Consider the following 23,259-nt stretch of genomic DNA (forward strand, 5'->3'; position numbering starts at 1 on the left):
TTTGCAGTTCTTCTTTAGATAAGTTATGCTGTTTCGTAGGTTAGTTAAAATGTATTTGTTGAATTTCTCTTTCACATTTGTTGATGAAAAAATCTAGTGCTTGAAATTCACCTGAAGGGGGTGTCCAGGTTGATTTAGTTTGTTTGTATTGATGAAAAATATCTGGATGCATGGAACTAGTAAGGGGAATAGATGAGGTATTAGGATCAGTTTCTGTGAAGTGGGCATGTAGACGCAGACATCAGAAAAAAACGTTGCATATCATTGACGTTTGTGAATTCATCATCTACTTTTTTTGTTGGTACAAGTCTTAGTCCCTTGGACAAAACTGATTGTTCAGCATTGGTGAGTGGCAAGTTCTCAGGAATAGTAACTACTTTCTTTAGTTATGTTCTAATCAGTTAGAAAGTGTATGCTGCTTTACATTTCAGTACAGACCATTCCTTACTCTTCATAAAATAATAAATGTCAGCATTCAGTTCATGAATAAGGCGGCGTGCATTGTAATACATGTTGATATTGTTGCTAAGAGTTGGTCAATTCTTCATCTAGTTGTAGTACTTTTTCTTGGTAGCATTTTACTGTTTTCTCCATAATTTGTTTACGACATTTTAAAATTGTAGACTGCACTGACCTTTATTATTGTCTGTTCTCACTTTTGGGGTTGACATTGATTCTGAAACCTCTTGGAATAATATTTTCCTTCAAACATCTTCTGATGAAATTAATATTGTTGGTTAATGTCATTTTTGTCCAGGTAGATTTTGCAAGCCTGATGGCAAAAATGGTTGCTCCAGGATCTAGATTATTAGCAAATTGTGTTATTTTCACACACACGTATATAAAGACATTATATCAAAAGAATTTTAAAAAATACATGCAGCCACATAATGCAAGAACAGGCCTAGCAAGAGAAGATCCTAAAAAGCACAAAGAAAATCACCCTATGCGAAGGATAGTCAGCACAATTGTTAATCCAACACACATAATAGCTGAAATAGCAGAAAAACAACTTAGGTCACACATTGAGAAATTACCAAGCTATGTTAAGGATACAACACAATTTTTAAAAAGACTTGAATCACTAAAGCACAACCTTCCAGAGAATACAATTTTATTTTGCATGGACGTAAAATCCTTGTATCCAATTGTCCTTCGTAAAGAAACTTTAGAAGCTTGTCAAACAGCACTAGATCATAGACTAGGTAAATCAATACCAACAGCAGAGGTGCTGAACATGATCAACGTAGTTTTACATTTGTTGATAAAAATTACAAACAAAATGATGGTACAGCAATAGGATCTAAATTAGGAATGCATTTTGCCATTACATACATGGAAAGAACATTTACTTAGAAAATCAGAAAGATAATCTTTAGAATACATTTGGTTTGTAGATGATATCTCTTTTCCAGTTTCATAAATTGGCAAATGAAATACACTTCAATATTAAGGTGGACCTTCAGTGGACAAGAAAAGAAATATAATTTTTAGATACCGTAGTAAAACTTGAAGGTGGTTGAATTGAGACTGACCTCTTCTGTAAACCTACTGATATGCACCAGTATTTACACATGTCCTCTGCACATCCAATACACACTAAAAGGGCAATCCCAAAGGGTCTAGGAATAAGAATACAAAAAATATGCTCTAAAGAAAGTGATTATGTAAAACAAAGAAATGTATTAAAAATAAATCTTAAAAAAGAGGATACAAAGAAAGAATTATAGAGTCAGAGTTAAGAAAAGTAGATAAACTAAAAATAGATGATCTACTCGATTATAAAAATAGAGATAAAAAGGTCAAAAGAGTCCCATTAGTACTGACCTACTCTAAACTTTTGCCCAATATTTCTTAGATAGTTTGGAAACACTTTCGGATTTTACATAATTCAGAAAAATTGAAGAGTATTTCTTAAAGCTCCAGTTGGAACATTCAAAAGAGAAGATAATTTAGGTGATATTTTTGTTCACAGTAAAATAAAAGAATAATTGACAAAATAGGGTCTACAAATACTTGCACTAGTAAGTTTGTAAATACATGGACAAAAGTAACAATAAACATAAGAATGCCACATATCCACTAATACTAATATCATCTGTAAAAATAGCAATGTTGTTTATGGAATAGCCTGTGAAAATGTGATGAAATAAAATATGTTGGAGAGACTGGAACAACTTTATATAAAATAATTCAGAACCAACTTTCATTAAATAGAAAAAAAAAAAAAAAAATAAAAAAAATGAATGAACCAATAGTACAGAACTTCACCAGTCAAGGACATGACATAAATGATGTAAAGTTTGTAGTATAAGAACAGCTAAAATTAAACAATGCAACATATAAAATAATAAAAGAAAGTAAATCGATAAATAGACTGAAAACAATTATGCCAGCGGGACTCAGCAGAAAATAAAGAATTAATTAATTCCAATAAATATATAAAAGTTAAAAATAATTAAATAAACCAAATTCAAAATTTGTGAATGCTGATGTGCTGGGGAGACCAAATCAAGGCTGATCCTCAGAGCCAGCATTGCATGATAATATAAATATAAGTTTATATAAAATAATATTAATTAAAATTAATATAGATTTAAAGATATAAGTAAAAATGATGTCACAATATATAGAACACCATTACATAATGTAAGAATAAATCATGGATTTGAATATAACCAACAACAAGTAGTTGTCATGCCACCAAACACCTATAAATACCTCCAATGTTATGATTTAAACACAGGCTCCCTTGAGAAAGATCTGTATAACATATCAAAATGTTGGGCAGCTGGCTCTTTGATGCATTTTATATATATATATATATATATATATATATATATATATATATATATATATATATATATATATACACACACACACACATATATACACACACACATACAGTACCGTGAAAGTATTTGACCCCTGTCTGATCTTTGCACATTTTTCACATTGAATTTGTTCAGATCTTTTTGTGGGTTGTAGTCGTATATAGAGGGAGTCTGGGAGAAAAAATGACACCAAAGTTTGGTGCTTCTTTCATTTGTTTGATGTGCAAGGTAATCAAATATGCAATCTTCAGGTGTGAAAAAGTTATTGAGCCCTGACTTAACAAAACCCAAATTTAAGGGATAATTAGGGTCAACTGTTTGAATACTTTGGACAACAATCAGGCCTGATTTGGGCCAGCCCTGCCCAATATAAATCTTACTAACTTTGGCCCTTACCATTAGAGTGAAGTTGTCAGCACACAGGTTCTAGTGGCACATCATGCCACGATCAAACTCCTGAAAATTCCTGAAGACCTCTGGAAAAAAAGTTGTTGATGCCTATCAGTCTGAAAAGAGTAACAAAGCCATTTCTAAGGCTCTGGGGCTCCACCAAACCACAGTCAGAGCCATATTGTCTAAATGGAGAGTTTGGGACAGTAATGAATCTTCCCAGGAGTGGCCGTCCTGCCAAAATTTCTGCAATAGCAAGGCGTAAAATCGTCTAGGAAATCAAAGAAACCTAGAACAACATCCAGGGATCTGCAGGCCTGTATAGCCTCAGCTAAGGTAGTTTTCATGACTTCACCATCAGAAAGACACTCGGCAAAAATGGGATTCATGGCAGAGTAGCAAAGCGGAAACCACTGCTGACGAAGATTGGGTGTTGCATAGGTTTCTTTAATAAATACATTAAAGTAGTATCCATTTTGTGTTATTTGTTCTCTCTGGGTTCCTTTTAGCTAAAATATTACATTTTGGTTGAAGATCAAATATGACAGACATAAAAGGTACCAAGTGCTGTATCAACATGTGTGTGCTTGTGGGGACAGTAAAATGATTACCTGTCAGACATTGCATCCAGTTTTATTAAAGTTTATGAAAATGCATTTTAGGAAAATAATAATTAATGTAATAAACTGAGATAAAAACGTTTTCTTCAATTAACAAATAATCCAAATAGTTTGCACTGCTTATTGGTATTTTCATAAAACTTTTTTTCCAGCTCAGTTCATTGAACTGGTCTTTCTGGAGTATCATACCAAACGTGTTAATAAAATTCAGAAAATACTTACTATACTGATCTAACCGTAATCTAGTTGAAAAGGTCTTGACTTCACTGTATCTCGAGCTAGGAGATGTACAGCCACCCTCAGGCTGAATCAATCACACCCTTCCAATGATTTCCCAAAAGGCTGCCACCATGTCGAAGGTGAGGAGGCCTCAACCGTTGGTCCAAATGGTGGTCAAGGGTCAAAATTCCTCATTTCTGGAGCTGGTCAATATCCACAACTTTGGCATTCGTTATTTCAGAAAAATACCTATGAATGGAAGACTTTTGTATGGGGATGTCAGAGATGGTCTGTAACTAGCATTTTTTCAAGAATGTGAAATCTCATATTTATGTACAAGAAGAAAAAAAAATCGATCAGACTAGCCTAAAGAATGAATGCAAGATTAAAGCAGAGATCCAGTTTATTCATTCAATAGCAGATACAACAAAAAGTCACAAGGCAGTGATGTCAGCTCCCTAGCAACAAGCATTCTGTGTAATAACAGTGGAAACAAGTGATTATATGAATTTAAAACAGGGCTTACCTTTGTGTTGTTTAATATTCCCATAACTTTGATTAATTTCTTTAGACTCAAATACACCCATATCAAATAATAAAGGTTACAATACATAAATATAATGTACATAATTAATATTTAATTCATTCATTATTTCATTTAAATAATGACTATTTTAGACACTGTCGCTGCATAAGACCTGACTTACGTGACTGAAAAGATGTTTAGCCTATCTGTCTGTCAGTAATCTCTATGGTATTTCAATTTTATTCACGCCCACCTGATCGCTAAAGGTGTCAGTTTTCATATGACCACTATGGCTTTGCTTGGGGTCAGGAAAACATTACGTCAGAGTAAAAAACATTACACAGCCATGGGGATGGGGTTATTTTGTTTACAATTTCTGAGGAGAGATGCTTAAAACAATGTTCATACTAAAACTGCAATTACGACCCTTAAAGAAATAAATCCAAGTAGTGGGAATGTTGAACAAAAAAAAAAAGTTAAGCTCCATTTTACTAAACTTTCACACATACAAATACTCACTTTAATAACATAAAACAAAGACAGAAAGACTAGTGCAGAGCCAAGACAGCTGCTGGGAGATGATCAGCACCTGTACACATACCACGTGTATCTCTAGCTCTCCCCAGCTACTCAACTGACTTTTCAAACTTGCCATACCATAGTAAGAAATTGCTTACTGCCTAATCTTAACAGAACTGGCAAAATATTTCCTTTGTCAGCTAGGTTTTTTTTATATCACCAGTTTTGAAAGTTCACATTTTCTGTAAATCCCAAATGTGAACAGACCACAGTAAGAAATGTAGTCCCTTACAGGTACACTGCTGAAATCTGTAACATTATATATAGTGCCTATAGAAAGTCTACACCCCCTTTCAAAATTTTCACCTTATGTTGCCTTATAGCCTGGAATTAAAATGCAGTAAAATATATATTTTTTTTTTTTTCATTTATCTACACATCCTACCCAACAACATCCAAGTGACATTTGTAATAGCAATCCTAAATTACCTAACGTGTAACTAATCGCCTTAAAAATCACACACTAAGTGGCCTCCACCTGTGTTAAATTGTAGTGATTCACATGATTTCAGGGTCAATTCAGCAGTTCCTGTAGGTTCCCTCTGCTGGGTAGTGCATTTCAAAGCAAACTCAACCATGAGCACCAAGGTGCTTTCAAAAGAACTCCGGGAAAAAGTTGTTGAAAGCCACAGATCAGGGGATGGGTATAAAAAATATCAAAGGCCTTGAATATCCCTTGGAGCATGGTCAAGTTGATTATTAAGAAGTGGAAGGTGTATGGCACCACCAAGACCCTGCCTAGATCAGGCCGTCCCTCCAAACTGGATGACCGAGCAAGAAGGAGACTGATCAGAGAGGCTACCAAAAAGCCAATAGCAAGTTTGCAAAAGCTACAGGCTTTTATGGTCAAGACTGGTCAAAGTGTGCATGTGACAACAATATTAGGAGATTCTGTCGTCACGTGGCAAACAGTTTTGCAGTCTGACGAAATTAAAATGGCATAAAGGGCATAACCATGGCATAAATGCAATAACGTTATGTTTGGCACAAACCCAACACAGTGCATCACCCAAAGAACACCATCCCTACTGTGAAGCATGGTGGTGGCAGCATTTGTTATGGGGATGTTTCTCATCGGCAGGGACTGTGGCACTTGTCAGGATAGAAGGGAAAATGAATGGAGCAAAGTACAGAGAAGTCCTTGAGGAAAACCTGCTGCCCTCTGCAAGAAAAGCTAAATCTGGGACGGAAGTTCAACTTTCAGCATGACAACAACCCAAAGCACACAGCCAAAGCTAGACTGGAGTGGCTAAGGAACAAAAAGGTAAATGTCCTTGAGTGACCCATTCAGAGCCCCGACCTAAATCCAATCGAAAATCTGTTGCATGATTTGAAGGTTGCTGTCCATCAATGCTCCCCAAGTAACTTGACAGCTTGAACAGTTTTGTAAAGAAGAATGGTCAAATATTGATGTGCAAAGTTGGTAGAGACCTAGCCCAACAGACTCACAGCTGTAATTAACTCAGGGGGTAGAGACTTATCCAATTATAATAACTGAATTATCTTGCAGTTTTGTATTTTTAATATATCATTTTTTTCTCAATAAAACCTTTCCCCCTTAACAGTGTGGAGTATGGTGTGTAGATAAATGGAAAAAAATCCTCATTTAAATGCATGAGGCAATAACTCTGAGGCACTGACACAACAAAATGTATAATGGAATTATATAATATATATAATATATAGACTATATATATATATATCTATTTATATATATGGTAATATATATATATATATCATAACCTGACACTACCCAAAAAAAAAATATTTAATTCATTAAGCCAGGATCATGGGGATAATAGTTGTTGACCATAAATCAGCACAAAAAAAGAAACTGAATAATACACAATGCAAAAGTAATGTGCAGAATAATGCAAAAGTAATGTGCAGAATAAAGCAAAACTGCTTTATTCATGTTAAAACATTTCAATGTGCAACTTCACTCTAACACCCAAACTAAACACCACAAAGTCCCACCAGTCTCTTAAACCCCCAGTTTGCACTCACAGCCTTTCATTGTTGTTGGTGATATCCTGTAGAATCCAGTGTTATCCAAATTTTGACCGGGAAGAAAATCCTCTGTTAGAACAGAATTATATTTCACTAGAATCTTCAACTTGCGGCCCTGCAGCGAGACAAACCCTGATTGTAACCAGGATGGCACCTGCACCCAACAGCTCTCGACCACAACGAGGCTCTGAGGTAGAATGATCCAGATTAGGAGATCAGGAAACTTTTGTTGTTAGTTTAAAGCACAGACATACTCCAAAGCATGTCTGTCTTGTAATGTTTGAACTGAGGGAGTGTCTTATATAACAAACAGATGCATAGCCAAATAACCTGAAGAGAGAAACCTGACTCAATCAACCAATCATGAAATTGGTCAGTTGAGACAATTATATCCTAAAATAGACCATTTCACACAAATTACATTAGGGAACATAATAGTGAGCATAATGGCAACCGTTACATATATATATATATATATATATATATATATATATATATATATATATATATATATATATATAATATTATAACAGTTATACTACAGGGGTCAGAGAGGGAACTCATTGCCCCCCACCACCACCACTACGCTAAACTATCCAATTCATGATTTCTGCTGTAATAAATTCTTAAATTCAGAAGTGTTCAGTCAAAATGTCTTGTAATGACTGCACCAGGGATTGTGGTTGGTTTTACACCCATATAATTCAACGTAAGAAATAAAAATACAAGTGATTTATCAGAGTGACCCTTATGATATTCAATATAAAGATGTTCCTTAATGCACTGGCAGGCTCTATTAAGTTATTCTTGTATTTTTCTGTTGCCAGACCATTGTTAACAGATTTATTTTCTTGTTACTATTAACATTGTTAGAAATGTTTAAAATCAGTCATTGTAATGCTTCGTACTGTGTATGTAAATGATTCGTATTTTACACTGACATAATGGAAAATTAATGAGTGTTCCCACTGATTGTATTATTCAGGAGCAGGACTGAATAGAATAAATGAATAACTTTAACGATTTCTACAGCATTACTATTGAAGATTAACGGCAAATGTTTCATTCATTTGGTTGAATTATCTTCCTAATACAGAAAGTGTTTAAAGCTGGAGGTTGAGGGGTGATTCACTGTGGTTTTAAAGCTGTGTGTGTGTGGAAGCACTGCAATGCAAATCACTGAACAGTTTTGTGTCTTTCTCAAGTCTGACACCTTGTATTATTGTGGGATATGCGCAGACACAACTTGATCACGAAACAAAACTGGAGTATCTTGTGACATTGAAAGTGTAGCAAACCACAGTAAAAACATTCTCAAAGCATGTTAACACAAACCAATAATGCTTAACTATTCATAGCTACATAACAGAGGTACCATGCAATAAAAAAAAAAAAAAAAACTTTTTTTTTTTTTTTTTGGATTGTGGGTATGTCACAAAGACGGTTGAAGTGGATGACGTCAGAACTAGGAAATGATGAACACAACAGACAAGACGGATGAAAGGACACAATGATGGCACCTGCTTGCGCCGGTTTATTGCAAAATAAAAGGGTTGAACAAACAGAAACAGGACACGGCACTCTACGCCAAAATAAAAGTCATAAAGAAAACGAACTACACTTAACAACACGATGCACGGACAGACATACTGACAAACACGGTGAGTTTCGAATACACAAGTATCGTGCTGGTCCCACCAGCACGCAATAGCAATTGTTGTAAACGATTTCTCCTCCTCTCTCTTCCATTCTCCACTCACCGAACACCCAACCCCAAGTGGGTGAAAACATGCTGCTTTTATGCAGCTGTACCGTGACTCGATTGCTAATCAATCATTCAATTGTGGCCTCGGTACAACTGCACCTGAATTAATAAAGTGCAATTCCCCATGCTCACATATTATTACTTTTTACTTGCACGTGAAGTGCTGTGCAATCCTCGTGCCTAAATACAATTATACATTTCTAAACACACGTGAAACACAGACCCGTTTATATCCTGTGTACCAATGCCTATACACCAACATTTAACACTCCACACGTAACATATAACAGAAAAATACACACAGGGGCGGGCACTTTGTTACAGGGTAGTGTAGTATTTTATTATTTTTAAAAACAATAACTGCATTTTATTATAATAAATAAACCTGTTCTCAATATCGCTCTTTGAAAACAAAAGTGGATTTACACATTGCAACAACTAAAAATAGACCACAATCTATTTAATTTAAAGTTAAAATTTTAATCAAGGTTGTTACACGGGCAATTGATTTACCAGGAATCTATTTTAAAACAAAGGAATGTATTAAACATGCATTCAGTCTAATAATATGTGCAGAAAAGTAAACATGAGCCATGCAAGATATCAAATAATTAAACAGCAATACATAAAAACAATTGCAGTCAATATTACATCAAACAACGTTACGACAAACAAAACATTAGACAATAGTTAATCAATGAACTAGCAATAATAACAGTTGAGCAATTGGTCAAAAACAACTATAGATTCCTATACAAGAGATTCTCTTCTACATTGCTTAGCTTGAAAACTGTAAGTTGCATGCAATTACGACAGAAACTGTTTCATAATTGATCATACACAAAACAAAAAATAAATATTTAGTATTGCATTCTTTAACACTAGAACCACCATGGCAGTCATTTTGACGGTTTGAGGTTTTCAAATTTAAATTACCCTGCATGTCTGAAAGTTATGTGGTTGTCCATTTTTAACTTTTCCTAAATTCATGTATTAAATACCCTGATGGCGTTTGAAAGGCAGAATTGCAAAAATAAGTAAGTTATAATCATGTCCACCTAGAACCGCCAAAGAAGTCATTTTGATTGCCTTTTACAATGCATGTTTTTATTTTGAATGTAAGCTACAATATTCTACATTATTTTTATATATTAGCCTGCTGGTATTTCTACTGGTCCTGACAGCCATGAATTCTTTAGTTTTGTAATAGAAATGCACTGAGGAAAATATCAGTAGGGGAGATTTCAACTTGAAGCTAGCTACAGCACTTTGGTAGAAACATTTTTTTATCAGAAAACTGCAAAGCAGCAAACTGCAGCAGCTCAACCTAGATTATGTACTGCACTGAGTGACACACATGCAAGAGAAAACATTAATTAAAAACTACTTTTGTCTTTTACATTTTGTATGTACTGTGGCAAAGTGGTTTGTAGTGCTCCGGTGTATAGGTGAGTTGAAGTGCTCCAACAAAAGACAAACACAGTCTACCGGTCAGGTTTCTTTTAATGCCCTTTTTAAACCGGGTTTCAAATAATAAAGCTGGCTCTACCCAGCAATGGGTATTGCCAGTGAAAACTGGACCCAAAATAATAAAGCTGGTTCTACCCAGCAATGGGTATTACCAGCTACAAAACAAAGGGGTTGCAGTCCCGAAATAATAAACTCAAAAACACGTCTCCAAACTGGGTGCTCTGGTGCAGATGCGGTGCTCTGAGTGCTGGTGCTCGTGCGCGTTCAGGTCCGGGCTTCTTGCTGCAGCTCCAGCTTCATATCAGCCATCTGGCAAAACAAACACAATACTCCTCAATCAACCCAAACTTCTTTCAAGATTCCGTCCTTGTCTCCTCCCATTAACCACAACAAAGGAGCCGATTACGGCATCACGTCCCCCTAAAGTACCCTAAGCCCCGCCCCCTCCGATAGCTAGTTGAATCACGTCTCCTCCAATTCATGACTGAAACTTCGCTCACCGTACTAGGGCGATGACTCCAGGTACCGTAACGCCGCCCTCTTCCTGAATGGCCGGCTCCCGACTGTCCCCAGGATGAACTGCCCAACCATTCAGTAGGAAGCCCACAGCTCCTGTTGTACAGTGCCCTCACTGGTCGAGAGGGAGATTTTTGATTCGGATTCATTCGCTCTCCGTCACAGTACATATACCTGTTTACATCTGTTTACACACTAGTTTCTTTTGAAATGTTTATTTTATTATAGTTTTTCATTTTTTGAAGTAGTTAGAAAGTTTAATTGTTCATTTAAATACAACGTTTTGACTGTGCAGATGTTTTATATGATGTGTTTGAATTCAATTTTTGAGTTGAATCCAATAGTTTATTTTTCATTTTAATATTGAGGTTGTTTAAAATGTAACTGTCATAATTAGGTATGAGTATAATCACAGCGGTTCTAGTGTTAATGCATTGTGGTCCATTTATTCAGCACCTGTCAGGCGCGTCAGATCCAATTTATTTTCACACACACTGTTTATTTTACATGAACTGTTTAAAAGTAATTTTATTCAAAGTAAAACAGGACACTCAGTACTGCATCTCCAGCCCCGCCCCACCCCTTTTTCATTGTATTTATCACATACCTCTTCATAGTTGTGCATATTGATCAATCATCTCCTGATCACCAAACTCCTCAATTATGTGATTCAAGTCATTATTTTATTACTATAGCATCTCAAAAAGCTTGGCGAATGTCTGTGATATTCTTTTAGCACTGGATGTTAAGCAGCTATCTTCTTTGTTTGTGTCTGAGTTATCTCTGTGGTGCAGGGACTATGTGTATTGCTCAGATTTCTGTCATTAAATAGACAAAAATTTGCTAAAATGAAAACAGCAAGCATAACCTGAACCAGCCTTCTCCTAACCATGTGCTTCTCTTCTCTCTTTTCAGATTGCCTAAGACAACAGGATCCAAAATAAAGGTCCACCAGCCAGTAAATTATGAATGTTGAACAAGATGACATCGCACCCGCAGCAGACAATGAGAGGTCCTAGGTGGAACAGGGCCTTGTCCAACCCCTTGCTTGTGCTGCTGTTGGCTCTTCAGTTGCTGGTGGTGGCTGGCCTGGTGAGAGCCCAGACCTGCCCTTCGGTATGTTCCTGTAGCAACCAGTTCAGCAAAGTGATTTGCACCCGACGAGGACTCAGGGAAGTGCCTGACGGCATCTCCACCAACACCCGCTATTTGAATCTGCAGGAGAACCAGATCCAGATCATCAAAGTGGACAGCTTCAAACACCTGCGCCACCTGGAGATCCTGCAGCTCAGCAAGAACCACATCCGCAACATTGAGATTGGGGCCTTTAATGGGCTGGCCAGTCTCAACACCTTGGAGCTCTTTGATAACAGACTGACCACGATCCCCAATGGGGCTTTCGAATACCTCTCCAAGCTGAAGGAGCTGTGGTTGAGGAACAACCCCATCGAGAGCATCCCCTCCTATGCTTTTAATCGGGTGCCCTCCTTAAGGAGACTTGACTTGGGAGAGCTCAAGCGCCTCTCCTATATCTCCGAAGGGGCTTTTGAGGGCCTTTCGAACCTCAGGTACCTAAACCTGGGAATGTGCAACCTTAGAGAGATCCCAAACCTCACGCCTCTGGTCAAACTGGATGAGTTGGAGCTTTCAGGCAACCAGCTTTCCATCATCCGACCAGGATCCTTCCAGGGGCTGATTCACCTGCAGAAGCTGTGGATGATGCATGCCCAGATTCAGGCCATTGAGAGGAACTCTTTTGATGACTTGCAGTCCTTGGTAGAGTTGAACTTAGCCCACAACAACTTGACCTTGCTCCCCCATGACCTCTTCACGCCCCTCCACCATCTTGAAAGGGTCCACCTGCACCACAATCCTTGGAACTGCAACTGTGACATCCTCTGGCTCAGCTGGTGGCTTAAAGAGATGGTGCCTGCCAACACCAGCTGCTGTGCCCGCTGCCACTCACCTTCCAGCTTCAAGGGGCGCTATATTGGGGAACTGGACCAGAATTACTTCACTTGCTATGCTCCTGTTATTGTGGAACCCCCTGCTGATCTTAATGTGACTGAGGGCATGGCTGCAGAGCTTAAATGCCGGGCATCCACTGCCTTGACTTCAGTCAGCTGGATCACGCCCAATGGAACCATAATGACTCATGGGGCGTACAAGGTTCGGATCTCGGTCCTCAACGATGGTACATTAAATTTTACCAATGTTACTGCACAGGATACAGGAACTTATACATGTATGGTGAGCAATTCAGCCGGAAATACCACAGCCTCTGCCACGCTTAACGTTTCTGCCACCGAGAATAGCACCTTTAGCTATTTCACAACTGTTACGGTGGAAACCATTGAGCCTTCTCAAGATGAGGGTAGGACCACAGAGCAAAGTACGAGTCCCACCACCTCTAGTGGCTTGGAGGCTACCTACACCACAACACCCGTCACCCCCCAGAGCACCAAGTCCACAGAGAAGACTTTTACCATCCCTGTGACAGAAGGAAGCCTAAATGGACTGGATGAAGTGATGAAGACTACTAAGATAATCATTGGCTGCTTTGTGGCCATCACACTTATGGCTGCTGTCATGCTTATCATCTTCTACAAAATGCGCAAGCAGCACCACAGGCAGAACCACCATGCCCCCACAAGAACAATTGAGATTATCAACGTGGATGAAGAAATCACAGGAGGTCCACCTCTGGAAAGCCACCTGACCTTGCCCCCGCTGGAGCACGAACACCTCAACCACTACAACTCCTATAAGACTCCATATAACCACACAGGCAACACAATCAATACCATACACAGCTCTGTGCATGAACCTTTGTTAATGCGGGCGACCTCAAAAGAAAATGTACAAGAGACTCAAATTTAATTTCTTTCTTAATAAAAACCTGAACAATTCAACACAAAAGGACATACAAAGGTGAGACAGTTGATCAGTGATACCAAGAACTAGGCTATCTATGTCTACTGTTTCAAAAAGTGTCTTTACAAAACAAAGAGTTTATTTATTAAAAAAAAAAAAAAAAAAAAAAAAAAAAATCTATTGTGATTAAAACAAGAAAAAATCATGTATTCTGCAAAAATCCTTTTTTTTTTGTTGCACTTGATTCTTTTTTTTTATTTCACAACTGGAAAATAGTGATCCATGGTTCTTGTAAACTCTGTGTAAATCTTATGTTTTAACATACTCATTTAGGAGCATACCTCAGGTTTATGCATACCTTAAACATTTTTCATTAATATTTCTCAAATACTATTTTGAAGAGGTGTGGATGCAATAACGTTACAATAACAAGAGAAAGAATATGTGCCAAAGGGAGTGTGCTATCAAGTAGCTGCCTTCCTATTTTGGAGTCATATCCAGTTGCTTGGGGAGGGAATGGGGATTATTTTGGACAGTTAGTAATATAAGGTTTGAAATACTTTTATTAATTAATGGGTTTGGTATACTCTGAAATTTAGCATCAGAGCCATCTTTCGTAAGTTTGCATCATATTAAATTAAACTTAATGTTTACAATGTGTAATAAACCACCACAAAACTCAGGTATGAATGAACCTGCAGTTTCATTAGGTTTCCAATATAAAATAGGAAAAACTTAGAACACCCCATGGTAAACCTTCGATATGGAGATTTGTGTACTGGAGTTTAACAATGGTATTTTATTTGTTATTCAACTTCTATTTTTTGCCTACCAAGTCTTCTGAACTCACTGTTGGGCTGTTTATTAAAATTACAATTTTAAGTTGTTTCTTTTTGATTTTATGAGCAGAGTTACTTCTGCACAAAATGCTAGATGCAAATTACTTCAATACGTTGACTGTCAACCCCGATTCCCATCTCATTCATGTGACCATCCTGAAAATTCCTCTTGAAATTTTTGTGAACTGTGATTTCTTCATTCCCTGCCTCTATCTATATATTTGAAAGGATGTTTTGATGTTGCTCTCTATCCTTTTCTCCCCAGAATGGAGCTCCTAAGAGAATATCTTTAGGTTGTCTAGCTCTAAGCTGCTCCATTCAGATATTAACTATGAAGTATGAATGAAGGCCTAATTAGGAATAATTCAACAATAAAACAATCCAAATATGCATGAGAGAATCACATACTTTAAACACGAAACACTATATTTGGAGGTAAAACAATTGTTAACACTGTTTTAGCTTGAAGACATTCATTACTTACAGTTGACTTACCTCATCCAAGGTGAACAAAGGGCTGACATTATCTAGTAGAGCAAATGAGTGTGTTAACAGCTGAACTTTAAAGGAACAGGTGTTAAACAGTTTCTTGTAACAGACATCAAGTAAACACAACAGGATGCTAACTGTCTACACAAACAAAGGAAATGTGTCTAACTGGGGTCACAGGCCCAAGTCTTTATTTTTAGAAAAACATCAGGGTCTTTCAAGTGCAAACCAGGGGCCACATTTGTAAAGAGAATTACAAAATGCAATGTTCATCTTTTTGTGAAAGGAAAATCAAATGTTACAAAACCGCTAACAACCTTAGGCATGCGTTATATTCCTTCTTAAATACAGTCCATTCTCATTAAGCTGAGATTCAAGGGACTAGCAGAAACATTTGTCTTGTGAGGAATTCATGTTATGAGGAGTTTATGAGAAATAGCCATTCAGACAATTGTACATTGATAATGTACTATACTTTGATATTAATGCAAGGGTGGTGTTACAACAATACAATAGGAGCAATACTAGATAATAGAAAGACTAGTAAAATGATTTTATTTATGTAGTCTGTGGCCTAAAGCCTTTGGGATAGATTTGAAATGGGTTGCCCCATTTTCTATAGTGATGTGTGATCCCCTACAATCACAGGGCCACCACAAACAATACCTGGTACAAGTGAAGCTGCCAATTGTACCATTGCACTTCAGTTTGCTTTTAATATTGTTCCTGCCGTTGAAAGCAGAAGACTTATTCAGAAGAAATAAAAAATGTATTAGCAAACCACTATGAATAATTAAAACAAACTGTAAAAAAAAAAATTAAAAATGCAATACTTGTGCCAATATGTTAAGCTTTATACATAAATGCAAGGGGGCAAGCTTTAAAAATACATTCCACAGTAAGAATTGTACTAACACCTGCATGCAAAATCTACCCTGATCCTTTCGGCTGCTTGAAATTCATTCTTCAAAACAAGTTTCAAGATAACAGTGGGGTAACGGTAAAAATAAAAATTTACCACTGTAAAATTGCAGTTTTCCCATGCTTTTCCCGTAGTTACACAAAGCATTTTCCATAGTTTACCGTGGTTTGCCAAGCTTTTCCCATAGCTACACAATGCATTTTCCATAGTTTATCATAGTTTGCCATGCTTTTTTAATAATGTACCTCTTTGGGCTTTACAGTGCTTGTCCATGTATTACCATGCTTTTATTTTGTTGTGATCCGTGAGGTTAAAAATTTGAATGATCATGCCTTAAAGGAGAATTAGGAAGATAGGAAGTTATTAGCCCTCTCACCTATTAATGCTTTCTTCACACCTGTCTTGAATCGGCTAATAGGTATTGCTTCAAGAGGCAAATGGACATGCACTGCTCTCCCTTTTAATACTCTGCTCATGCATAATCTTCATTACACCAGTGCTGCTCTCAAGGACACCTGACGCCCACAGTAGAAACCTGGGGTTTACCTCACGGTCACCCAACAGTGGTTCGTAAGCATTTTAAGACACTTTACATAGAGTTTACCACATTTCTAAACCACTACTCTCAAACCATGTGTCCATCGCTGTATTTGGTTTTCCATTGGAAAAGAGATTCCTTCACCTTCGCAAGGGAAATGCAATTTCCTTTTTTGTAAAAATTCTGCTCATTTTTTTTTTTAATGGTGAATTTTAGTGATGAGATTTTGGTCTATTGTGTCTTCTTCTGTAAAAGCAAAAGAACCCAATAAGAATGTTTTTTTTTTTCCACAGGGAATGCTGTATTAGCAGTAGATTTATATTTAAAAAATAAATAAATTAAAAAAATATATTTTATTTTATTTTACATGTGCCAACCTGTTTGAAAATAAAAATCATGCTGTGAAAGAAACATACAACTTTGACTTTCATGTAAACATCCATCCAAGACCTTTGAAAAAGAGTGCTGAAACCACAGTTTGTAGTTCATACACAAAATAAGGTTATAAATAAAATATTGTTGTTTTCTTTTTTTATTATTATTGATTCGTTAGTGGTTATTTCATCACACCTACAGGCCCAAATGAGAGAGCTTTCTGATGTTAGAAATCAAACATGATTTCAATCCTCAAAAGCGCTTCCTTTCACATGACTCCAACATCATGGCTTATTGAATGGATATTCTCCTAGCGGCTGATGAGTTTATAATACTGACATCAGCACAAAACATGTACTGATCTCTCCACTACAGAGCTTGCTCATCAGTTGAATGGTAAGATGTTTGTCTTTAAACTGTATGGTTTGCTGTTTCCATCTAGCCCTTGCCTTAACATTCAGTTCAATGGCCTGAGATGCCAATTCCTTACAGTACTCATAGAAGGACCTGTTTGGTTTTGCTGGTACTTGAAAAAATGAACCTACTTTCTGTTATATACCATACCTGCAATAACTGTAAAACACATAATAAATATAGGCATTAATAATACCAACAATGTAATAAAAATGTAGCTCTCATATACCTTATTGAAAACCTCACAAATATCAACACCCATTTTAAATGTAAGGCTTTTTTTAATTTTTTTTTTTTTTTTTGCTTATCCTTATAACATCCAATTAACCCATGTTGCAGCAGGTCCATGTCTATTGGAGTCCCAAAGTGGCATAGAGTAGAACTGGGGAATGTGGACCAAAATAAATGCTATCTGGAATGAAAAAAGGCAAGGAAAACTACCATTTATAGAAAAGTGAACATCATTGTGGGAGTTTGGGTCACTAGGCTTAACCTTCACAGAACACCTTCTGGAAGATAATAATTACAACACCTGTTCTACATCCACGTGTTCTTTTAGAGGTTAAATATATGAAGAACTTCATACCAAAATGCAGTATATCCATTTACATTCTTTTTAATAAATTTATATATTTTTTTTATTTCAGATACTTAGCAACAAGCATTGTTGCTTTTTCACTATTAATGTTATGTGAGTGAGAATAATATAAATGTAACATATAAACATGTTAAATCTACCTCAAAATGTTTTTTATGGATGAAGGCATTTATTTTTAATGGAAAATGCTACATATCACAGATTCCGTCCTATTTGCGCAGAATAAACAGCATGTCAATTATTATCCAAACATCATCTTCAGAGCCAGTTCACACCTGTACAACTTTAGAACATGCAGATGTACGAAAAAACAGTGCGTCAAAAACAACAAGGAAGGAATACAAATCAATGGGCCCGATCTTCGATCTTCGCTCAATCCCCTCGTTAAATTTGTGCCTCCCAAAAAAAATAATGCTTTGGCACAAAATGAGAGATATTCCAAAACAGCACAAAGCAGTTGTGAAACATTGGAATATAGCATTATTTTGAGCAATTCGCAAATCTGTTTGTGCCTCGCAAAACCATCTGCGCATTCACTACCAATATAGCAACTGCACACAACAGCCAAGCGAGAATGCAGAATGATGGACAGTCACCATTAGTAATGGCATTACCCCGACAAGCTGCTATCATTGATGTCGCCATAGTATGTACCGATATTACAACAGACAAGACCACACAATATATCCTGCACACATACATACAGGACCATTCAAATACACAATTGGCTCCATAGCTTGGTGTTGAGTTATGCCACTGTTTTGTTGAATACGGACAGTATTGTATCTCAAGGAAATATACAGGTTTTTTTAAAGGCCAGCTGATCCAACATAGCTGTATATTTTTGAAGTAAAAAAAAAAAAAAAAAAAGGCTTTGGATAGTGTCTGGTTTTTTTTGTTTTTTTTCTGAATGATTTTTTTTTTTATATAAGTCGTGCCGTGACAAAGTCTACTGTGGTAGCGCACTCTCTGATTTGTAAATGTAAAGAGTTCATTCACCTACAAATTAATCATCAATCGACCATTTTTATATACACAATACACAGAAATGCATGATGTTATTCATTCTACTCACCCATTTGAACATCATGATTAAGCCCTGTTTGTAAGATTTTGAGTGTTGCCGGAATGGATTTTTTTTGTTAAGACATTTTTTTTTTTTTTTGGAAATAATAATAATTAATTCTAAATACGGTCCTAAAATGTTAATTGTAGCCTACTATGATTTCTCAATAAATGAACAGTCTCTGTACAATTAGCAACATCGACATTCAGTAGAGTTGCATAAACGGCCAGAAATTACAGTTAACAAAACTGTTTGTCCCACCTCAGCTAACTTATGATTGGACTGCTGCAGAGAAAATACAGGTCTTTCATTGGTTGATCGTATCACCGGTCTGGCTTTAGGAAAATGTCAGCATGCCTTTCACAGCAAGAGTGCCCTGATGGTGATTGGCTCTGCAAAGTGCAGCTGCCCACCCCTACACCCGTAATACGCAGCAACCTATGGAATAGCCAAATAAAACAATGGGTCACAAGATGGGTGTATGAAGTATTTATACAATTAATTTACAGATGTGCGGCAAAACACAACAAGGATAACAGGCAGGAACCCCCTCCCTCTTCATCCTTCTCTCGATCTTCATTTCCATACTTTGATGGTACACTTTGGATGCCAATATGCCTGAGGAGCAGTGAAGAATACATATAAGTGTATATGTAAACAGACTACCAATGTCCATCATATCAATACAATACTCAGTGATAAAACACATAACTGATCCGCCCATCCAGTGTGTGCGGATGGGGGGGTTGGGTTGGGGTTCCGTACTATTGTACGTTCAACATTGCATCACAGTTGATGCGAATATCATCAATATCATAACATAACACAGCAGTTGATCAGAAAACCCTAAACACTAAGCAATTGTACCGCACATGGTATCAAGTTCTCCATGTGACGCTGCTTCTGCCTGGGTCGTGGCATTGGGGGAGCTATGCCCCCCCCCCCCCCCCCCCCATACTTTGTATAGGTACCCAACCCCAGAGTGGACTGTTACTCTGACACTATTTTCCAGCAGTGAACAGTTATTGGAACTACCACATTGCAATTATTGCGTAGATATTGGTATATTCAGACGAATTAGGGCTTTCACCTATTTCAAATTTCATTGCACTATGTGCATGTTGAATGTTCACCTAGAATACATGTGCATCACATGTTTCTAATTACCGATGCATTACCATACTATAATAGGACCATATTAAACAAACAGAACAGACATCTGTACAAGGAAGGCAGTGTGCAGCATGTTTTCACACTCGTCTGTTGGGCATGGGAATACGCTATAAACATCACTATGATATGAACATACTATATATGTTATTATGGAAACAAAAAAAACGTATTGCTTGTATGTTTTTGTCGCAAATTGACTACGTTGATGCAGTATATAGGTTTGCATCACCATCAACTTTAGGTAAACTGGACTTGCTATATAATCTTGTAATTGAGGTACATTACAAGATTTAATACTCAGTATATTATACGATTTGGTAGGCTGGACTTCTTTGGCTTTACACAGGTTGAAGCACTGGTATATTTTGGTATATAAGGCTATTCAATATAAATTACCCTCTTATTTAAATGAATACCTTAAACAGTGGCTTTCAAAATAATTCACACCCCTGGGACTTTTCAAAATTGTATTGTGTTACAACTTGGAATCAAAATGGATTTAATTAGGAGTTTTTGCCACTGATCAACACAAAAAAGTCCATAATGTCAAAGGTAAAAAATTAAATTTACAAATATTTCTAAATTAATTACAGATACAAAACAGAAAATAATTGATTGCATAAGTATTGACCCCCTTGAGTCAATATTTGGTAGAGACACCTTTGGCAGCAATTACAACCATGAGTCTATTTGGATAAGTCTCTACCAGCTTTGGTCATCTGGACACTGCAATTTTTGTCCATTCTTCTTTGCAAAATTGCTCAAGCTCCATCAAGTTGGATGGGGATCTTTGGTGTACAGCAATTTTCAACACTTTCCACATATTCTCAATTGGATTGAGGTCCAGGCTTTGACTGGGCCACTCCAGGACATTGACCTTTTTGTTTTCAAGCCACTCCAGTGTGGCTTTGGCTGTATATTTAGGGTCATTGTCCTGCTGGAAAATGAATCTTCTCCCAAGTCCCAGGTCTCTTGTAAACTTCATCAGGTTTTCCTCCAGGACTTCTCTGTACTTTGCTGCATCCATTTTGCCTTCTATCTTCACATGCTTTCCAGGCCCTGATGCAGAGAAGCATCCCCATAGCATGATGCTGCCACCACCATGCTTCACGGTAGGGATGTTGTTCTCAGGATGATGTGCGGTGTTAGTCTTGCGCTTAGTGCTATTTTGGTCTCATCAAACTATAGAATCTTCTTCCACTTGGTCTCAGAGTCTCCCATATGCCTTCTGGCAAACTCTAGACAAGATCTGATGTGAGTTTTTTCAACAATGGCTTTCTTTTTGTCACTTTATTTAGGTGTGTCACAGCAAAGGGGTTGAATACTTATGCAATCAATTAATTTCTGTTTTATATTTGTAATTAATTTTTCACTTTGACATTATGGACTTTTTTGTGTGGATCAGTGGCAAAAACTCCTAATTAAATCCATTTTGATTCCATGTTGTAACACAATAAAATGTGGAAAAGTCCAAGGGGGGTTGTGACAGGAGTGAAAAGGAGTCCCCTTTGTAATTTGCCCTCCTGACTATTGGCAGCGCTGTGCAGGAAGGAACGAGACACATGAGAATGGCTGAGTCATGGTTGGGGCAGAAGCCACAGTGGTGGAGGCCATCTGAACTTAGGGAAGAACCTCATGGTTGAGCCCCATTATTGCAATCAGCCCCATTATTGCAATCAGCTATGCTGCATTCGACGATTGGCTGAGGTGGGGCAGTGCACTGATTGTAGGGGCAGGGCTCAGCACTATTTAGGCTGTGGGGTTCTGTCATTTGGTCTTGCTATCCTGGACTGAGACAGTTGTGCTGCGTGAGCTCTGTGTGTTTTTGTTCTTTTGTTTGGTTTGTTTGTTTTGTTTACACTCAGACTGAGGATTCCCAGACCGGCTGCCTGCGAGTCCGGACTTTCCCCCTGAGATCCTTGGGAGCTACAGGAATTACTTGTCCTGGGTTTTTAAGAGGGAGCCCGAGCCACCTACTGTGGGGTGTGGATTACTGAAAACCCTGTGGCAATGTTTATGTTCTGTTTGGACTATTTTGTTTTTCATTTTAAGCCTCTGCTTACCATAGCTGGTAACAGAGGCAGTTTCTTTTGTGGGAATTATCAATAAAAATCCAACCACAACTACGTGTTTCCCGTGTCACATCACTTCCTCCCATAACACACCACAGGGGTGAATACTTTTGAGAGCCACTGAAGCTTCCCATAGTAACCTTAGACTCAGATCTCATTCTTTTTTTGCATTTTAAAATCCCAAATGTGCATACTGAAGCTGGTAAAGGATCCTTTGCTCATTATGCCCCATGGGCCTGGAATGAGTTCCAGTCCAAACTAAAGCTGCAGACCCAGATATCTTTATTGTAATTTAAGAGTAAACTGCATGTGACTGAGAGTTGTAATTGTTTTAAATAGTTGACTACTTTTGTGTATTTTGATTATTGTTTTAAATGTGATTTGCCTGTGTCTTAATTGTATTCTATTGTGTATTTATTCTTGTTGTCTGATTGACTTGCTGCTACCTGCTTGGCTAGGTCTCACTCGTAAAATAATTTTTAATCTCAATGTGACTACCTATATATATATATATATATATATATATATATATATATATATATATATATATAATATATATATATATATATATATATCTATAATATATCCATAACTGACAAATTATGCCATGATTTTTTTTAAAAAAACTAATAAAAAAAAATACGAAGCTATTGCATAGTCTGCAACCAGTTTGGAGTCATACAAGTACTAATATATTTGTACACAGTTTTTGCAAAGGCTTTGTTGGCCATTATAGATTATAAAACAACGACTCGTGTGTCTAGTAAAAAACTATTTTTCTGAATAAGTTGTCTAGAAGGGCTAGTATTCCGATAGTATCCTAATACTAAGTGGGTATTCGGTATCACGTTTTCAGAATACTGGTTTACACTGCATGGAATAGCTATTCAAATTTTCTACTATTCCGAATACAACTGGAATCCTGATAGAACAGGACAACTGGAACAGGTGCCCGGGTAGTGGGTGCAGT

The 23,259-nt window shown here is 37.1% G+C and overlaps 1 protein-coding gene across 5 annotated transcripts in view; it reads left to right on the forward strand.

Moving 5' to 3' along the window:
• Positions 1-16,930, forward strand: part of LOC121330057 (leucine-rich repeat-containing protein 4C-like) — a 674,313-nt gene extending 657,383 nt beyond the window's left edge. For all 5 annotated transcript variants that reach the window (XM_041276311.1, XM_041276312.1, XM_041276313.1 and 2 more), the window contains one exon: positions 11,845-16,930. In XM_041276311.1, the coding sequence (XP_041132245.1) occupies positions 11,899-13,809 (1,911 nt within the window). In that variant the 5' untranslated portion in view covers positions 11,845-11,898 and the 3' untranslated portion in view covers positions 13,810-16,930. The remainder of the gene's footprint in view (positions 1-11,844) is intronic.
• The last annotated feature ends 6,329 nt before the right edge of the window (positions 16,931-23,259 follow it).

This window comes from Polyodon spathula, chromosome 17, assembly GCF_017654505.1.
Source record: "Polyodon spathula isolate WHYD16114869_AA chromosome 17, ASM1765450v1, whole genome shotgun sequence".
Lineage (NCBI taxonomy): Eukaryota > Metazoa > Chordata > Actinopteri > Acipenseriformes > Polyodontidae > Polyodon > Polyodon spathula.